The sequence below is a fragment of the Rutidosis leptorrhynchoides genome, chromosome 11 (genome assembly GCF_046630445.1).
Source record: "Rutidosis leptorrhynchoides isolate AG116_Rl617_1_P2 chromosome 11, CSIRO_AGI_Rlap_v1, whole genome shotgun sequence".
In the NCBI taxonomy this organism is placed as follows: Eukaryota; Viridiplantae; Streptophyta; class Magnoliopsida; order Asterales; family Asteraceae; genus Rutidosis; species Rutidosis leptorrhynchoides.
The window spans coordinates 63,104,522-63,111,509 of record NC_092343.1 but is presented as its reverse complement, the minus strand read 5'-3'; the positions used below and the strand labels follow the sequence as shown (position 1 = coordinate 63,111,509).

At 33.8% G+C, this 6,988-nt stretch overlaps 1 protein-coding gene across 1 annotated transcript; it reads left to right on the top strand.

Annotated features, from left to right (window-relative positions):
• The first annotated feature begins 3,398 nt into the window (after positions 1–3,398).
• On the top strand, positions 3,399–5,752 carry LOC139876687 (premnaspirodiene oxygenase-like). The gene is made up of 2 exons (XM_071864058.1): positions 3,399–4,301; positions 5,034–5,752. Exons 1-2 carry the CDS (start codon positions 3,426–3,428, stop codon positions 5,649–5,651), a joined length of 1,494 nt encoding a protein of 497 aa, XP_071720159.1. The 5' UTR covers positions 3,399–3,425; the 3' UTR covers positions 5,652–5,752.
• The last annotated feature ends 1,236 nt before the right edge of the window (positions 5,753–6,988 follow it).

The window sequence follows — 6,988 nt, the reverse complement described above, 5'->3', positions numbered from 1 at the left end:
GCCCGCGCGTTGCTGTGGGGGCTTTCGGGCTGCGTATTCATATTTAACGTAGTGTTGTGTATTTACAGAGGGGAACACATGCCATGTGTTAAGCGCCGTTTTAGATGTCGTTGTGTTAAGCGTTTTTTTAAAAAATATCCGTTTCGAACGTAGTTAGTTTTGTTTTGTTCAATAAATTTTTTCGAGTGTAACGGTGCTGTCGGAAAAATTTAACTCGTGGCGATCAGAAAGATACGGACTGTCGTTGTGTTTAGTGTTTTTTAAAAAGTGTCCGTTCGAACGTGGTTAGTTTCGTTTTGTTCATAAAATTATTTCGAGTCTGACCCTGTCGTCGAAAAAATTTAGCTCGTGGTGAGCGGGAAGATACGGGTTGTCGTTGTGTTTAGTGTTGTTTTAAAGATTGTCCGTTTCGCGTATAGTTAGTCTCGTTGAGTTCGTAAGATTTTTCCGAATTGAACGGTGGTCTCGGAAAAATTTAATTCGCACCGAGCGAGAAGATAGGGCCCGTTGTAAATTCGGGTGGAATTAGTTTCTTTTATTTTAATTAAATTATATATTTACACTTTTCACCCCTGAAAAAGTGTAAACTTGAGAGGTCGTTGTGTAAATATAGCCGAAGTTGAGGGACCAGTTGTAATGTGAACACAAACACAAAACTACAATCGAATATAAGTAAAACTACACATTTTGTCACCACATTTAGTAAAGTATATTATATATATATATATAGTATATATATATATATATATATATATATATATATATATATATATATATATATATATATATAGTATATAAGAGTTAATAATTAATTAATAAGGTCCGTCCATCAAACGAGGTGTCATAAACGACTCAAACCATTGACCAACCCCATCTTGACCGGGCCCCATAGGGCGTTGAATTTGCAACTTTGTTGACTCGTCACAGTTAGATCATTGGTTGTTATAAAATCAAATGTTGCATTTCAATATTGTAATGTTACAATGGTATACTAGAGTTATAACGGGTCTTGTGTTTGTGTGTAGTTGTAAAGGAAATTAAGGGCTTTTTTTTTTTTTTTTTTTTTTTGAGAAAAAAAAACAAAAACTTTATAGCAAATTTTAATACCGAAAAAAAAAAAAGATAACAAAGATACATAAAACATCCACGATTGAGGCTCGAAGAAAGTAAACAATTTTCACAAGGACATCGATCTAAAACTAACTAAAATCGAGTCTCACCGTGAACCTAACAAACAACTAAAAAATACAAACGAGGTAAATGAAACTATGAAAACCACCTAAATGGTAGAATATGACCACACACAATCAAGCACTGATGTTGTAGTTGACGTCATCATCCACTTTGGCCATAAACGAAAAGGTCGATACAATTCCGATTCCATCCGAAATCAAACTACCATTCCTGAATTCATCAAAAAAATCTTCTCCATCTAACACCGTTCCCGTCTACGATCCCATATACTTCCACTTACAATATCGGCAATTTGATTATCTTTTGGACGTTAATTTCTTTTTCTTATTTAACTATATAAACAAATAACATAAAAAGTAATTTTGTTAATATTAATATATATTATCTATTATTTTTATATTTGAGAAATATATGTGAGACAAATAAAAAAAATTGTGATATAAAAATGTAAAGGACATGTAATATATATAGTAAAAAATAAAATTATTATTATACCATTTGTAATGGTAATGGGGTATAGTGCTGATATGACAGTGTGATGATATGATGGCGTGATGAAGTTTGTAATGGTATAGGGGGATGATTCTGTGATAATTTATTTTATTATTTTTATTTAATTAATTAAATTTTAAAAGCATCTATTTAAATTCAGATTGGTTTAAATCAAGTCACACCAACTTTCTCCTTCCGTGATGCTATGATCACGCCAACCAAAATTCCATCCCATGGCATGATCGTGGCGTGATGGTGTCATTTCGGGTGCCTTCACGCTGCACTACAAATGATCTTATTATTTAAGATTATATATGTTGCCCTCAATAGATCATTTTACATCATCAATCATATTGAGATATATGACCAAAAATACCGTTGAACACCCTATGGTTTGCCCCTACCACGCTCACAACGATGCCGCCTATAACGTCGCATCAAGGCCACTTTGGGCGTAGCTCTCGAAAAACGATGATCGTTGTAGTTGCACGGTGGATTGTCTTAATTTTTTTCTAGCGACATTCATAGTCACAGACGAGGGCTTATATGTACCAAGCAGGAAATCTCATACTTGAATACACCACCCACCTGATCATCTCTACGAATACTCTTTTCGGAGAAAACCCATCAACACGAACAATACCAAGCACTAACACACATACTTGAAGATTGCGAGGGAAGGTAAAATCCGTGGCGGGATTCGAACCCGGGTCACCAGCAGGAAGACCTCAAAGTTCATAATCCCTTAATACCACTCAGGCAAGCACCTCGATAGTGGTGGATGGTTTTAATATGCCCACAACGTTCCTTTTAAGGCAAAATATTTGTAGTGTGTGGCGTCAAATCACAACCAAAACAACGTTTTTTACTTATATTTAATTAATTTCTTATTTATTAATTTAACTTTTCATCAAACTTGTTACTCAACTATTAATCATATATTACGACATATCTTACCATTTTTCATAATCCTCTTCCATAACCTTAACCATAACAACATTTTTTTCATAACATTGACACATCACACAAAAATTCAACAACATTGACGCATAACGCAAAAGCTACACGAAATTGTCACATCACACAAAAAAAACTCCATAAAAATTCCCACAACATGTATCACTATAGAAAATAGTCTTACGCGAGAATGAACGGTGATGAACGCCAAAACACCCCTAAAGCCAGGCGTCGTTTGTGTTTGATCGGGGAAATAAAACGATAATTAAATCTAACTTTTTGTCTTTTTCTTATCTTTTTCACTAACTTTCAGTTATACATTTACACATTATTCACAACTTTTTACAACACTCTTTAACAACTTTTCCATTGCACTACTTTTTTTCACAACATTGTCACAACATAATCATACGGTCCAAAAATATCACAAACTTTGTAAAACCTTGTCTCGTCATCGTCACCATTTATGAAAATCAGATAAACAGTTTATTCTATTGTTAAATCTAAATATCTACTAATATTTTTTTAGTTTGTTTAATTGATTAAACAAATACAGAGTACAATTTCCAGCCATCTTCTCAAACAGGACAAGAAATGATAATGAAAAGTTGTTTTTTTCCCCTCGTGACAATCACGTGACGTAGAGACTTTGAGTACACAATTAACTAATTATTTAACACCGAAGCCCAAATACGACCAAGACTATTGCATACTGCCTAGTGCCTACCACTCAAAACTTATAAAAACCCCAATACACCACCAATTAACATAAACAAGAAGATATGGAGCTGCTTCTTCAATATCCCTTTTACTTCCTCATCACCATCTTCTTCTTCATCATCTATCAATTCAAATCAGTCGATAAAAACAAAAACCTCCCTCCACAACCATGGAAGCTCCCCATAATTGGCCACATGCACCATGTAGGAACACAACCACACAAAACACTTAAAAAACTAGCCGAAAAATTAGGCCCAATTTTCCATTTACAACTTGGTGAAATAAAAGCCATAGTTATATCATCACCTTCGGTAGCCAAAGAGATCATGAAAACAAATGATCTCTGTTTTGCAAACAGGCCCAATCTTCTTGTTATTCAAATCCTTGCGTACAATGTTGACGTCGCATTTTCGCCCTACGGCGATTACTGGCGACAAATGCGCAAGATTTGTGTTTTAGAGCTTTTAAGTGCGAAAAAAGTTCAATCTTTTCGTTCTGTTCGTGAACAAGAGTCATGGAAGCTTGTTGAATTCATAACTAAACTAAAATCAAAAAATGTTAATCTTAGTGACAAAATATTTGGGACAACAAACACGGTTGTGTGTAAAGTTGTGGTGGGGAATAAATGCAAGGATCAAGAGAAGTTAATTGAATTGCTTAATGAGTTTATTTCATTAACAAGTGGTTTTGTTTTGTCTGATTTGTTTCCGTCTATTAAAATACTGCCATTGATTACTGGTACAAAGCAAAAAGTGATCAAGTTGCGCGATAAAATGGATGTAATCTTTGATAGCATCATATCCGACCATGAAGAACAACGTAAAACCGAACAGAAGAACAACGATGATGAAGATCTACTTGAAGTTTTATTAAGGATCAAAAATGATGGTGGTTTTCAGTTTCCTATAACAAATTACAACATCAAAGCAATCATGCTGGTAATCAATTAATTTAATTAATTAGTAGTATATTTATATTTCATTACACTTTCTAACCAAAATAGATATAGATATAAGGGATATTCAGGGTAAAGGGTCGGAAACAATCAATAGATATGTACATTTGAGTAAAAATACGGGTAGCTTGATGAAAAGACTGTTTAATGTTATCGTTTTTTTGCCAAAAAAAAATACAGGTAGCTTGAAGTGGAAAACTTTATGTGTTTACCCGTTTTAGTTATTTATTATATTCCCTTTTTATTTGCTGAAATTTCAATGCAATCAAGCTTGTAGTCTTTGACACTTTTTAAATAAGTTTTTATGCTTAAAAGTGTAAATATAAGTCTGAAGTGTGAAATAATATGGCGTCAAAAACTTTAAAACGTGAAAAAATATGGTGTCAAAATTTTTGAAACATGAAAAAAAAAAATATATATAACATATTACTATTGTTAGATTCTTTATTTTTGACATTTCTAATTGTTTTTAAAATTTTGAAACTTTCAAGTGTTATAGGCTCTTTTTCTTTTTGACACTCGTAAGTAATAAAAACTGTGTGACAGTTACATGTGTTAAAAACATGTAAAATTATTAAAGGGGTAAAGCTTTAAAAATAATTTTTTTTGGTAGTGTTTGGACAATGTTACACCTTTGGAGGATGCTTTTCATATCTTTCTTTTTAATTACACAAAAAGTTTCCACCTAATAAATAAATTTATATATATGTTACAGGATATGTTTGCAGCAGGCACAGATACATCTTCCGTAGCAACTGAATGGGCTATGTCCGAACTTATAAGGTCGCCAAGGGTAATGAAGAAAGCGCAAGCCGAAGTAAGGCAGGTACTTAAGGGGAAGACAAAAATACACGAGTCTGATATTCAAGACCTAGTCTACCTAAAACTAGTCATCAAAGAAACATTAAGGTTGCACCCACCATCTCCACTACTCTTACCTAGAGAGTGTCGAGAGAAATGTGAAATTAGCGGATATGAAATCCCGGTTAAGACACAAGTTATAATTAACACATGGAAAATGGGACGAGATCCAGAGTACTGGGTCGATCCTGAAAGTTTCATGCCAGAGAGGTTTAGTGATAATTCAATTAGCATGATGGGGACGGATTTTGAATATCTACCGTTTGGTTCCGGAAGAAGAATGTGTCCAGGGATGTCGTTAGGGTTAGCTAACGTCGAACTTCCTCTTGCAACGCTACTATATCACTTCGATTGGAAACTTCCGATGTCCGATCAAGATCTTGATATGAGCGAGCAGTTTGGAACTACTCTTAAGCGAAAACATGATTTGATTTTGGTTCCAACTCCTTACGACACAAATTCGTGTGTGTAGATTTTGAGTTCGTGTGATTTGTTGCATCTTTTCCCTAGTATTTCCAAATAAAGTAATATGTGCTTTAAACAATTATTAATGTATACCATATGTTTTGTTAAGATATTGTGCCTAGCTATTCCAATGTAATCTTTTATATATACGTTATGCATATACTTTTGATCACTAAGGAAAATATAATCTAAAATTCTCCAAAAACCTTAAAATTATTGTTTTCTTGTTGCTTGAAAAATAATCACACAAATCTCTTTATGCCATGTTCCTACAAATCATATTAATTCCACAACCTTCATCTAATTTTTTAATAAAATACTACTCCACTAATTACTCGTATTTATTATATTAATAGTGTTTATCTTAAGCACACGCAAGTGCTTGAAGAATAAATGAACAATACCACTCGTCATCAATTTCATTTGTTATAAAAAAAACCCAATTGAAGATTTCGTCTACGGCATCTCTATTTTGTAAACATATACCATATATTCTAAATATTATCCAAGCCCAAAAATGGTTATTAACACAACATGGATTAGTCCAGCTGCCAATTCAACGTCAACATGCACATATTAATACCTCACGGACAAATAACAACATTATGGCCCTCAACAGCACGGCCCATCATATCCAATTCCTTTGGGCCGTAACAATCTTTACAGCGCATTAACTTCAACAAATTTGGATTTTAGCACGCTTCACGGCCCAATACACAGCATATTGTTTATCTCAATCCTCGGTCCATTCCACTGGGCCTTACCGGTCCATCAAATTCAGAAGACATTTTCTACTCGCATTCAATACACTGTTTGGAGATGGCGAGATGAGAGTTGGAATTTTGACACAAACGAATCTTCATATCTCACCTCCTCTAAATTAATCTATATTGCATTTTAATCATCCTATTTATTCGTCTGTTATTGTTGGTATCACTTGTAAGAAATAATGTGATGTACCTTAATACGATTTCTTTGATTAAATAACGAAAATACACGTGCTTGATATGTATACACATCGTTAACTTCAACCTATAGTGATCATTGCAGTTCTGGATCCGACCAAACTTACAAACAGGAACCACCGAACTATTGGTTGAGTGGTAAAAAGCCTCAGTTGGTTCTAGGCCCGTATCCTTGGAAAAATAGGTGCGGGTTCAAATCCTGAGGGGGAAATTTTAGATTATATTTTCCTTAGTGATCAAAAGTATATGCATTTTAGGTGTTTGATGAAATGTTCAGCTGACAAGTTTCTTAGTCGGACTATGTGGTTCCACGGGTCATTAAACTAAATAACTTTAGCATTTACGTTCACTTAATACCTATCATTAAACTGTTTCATTT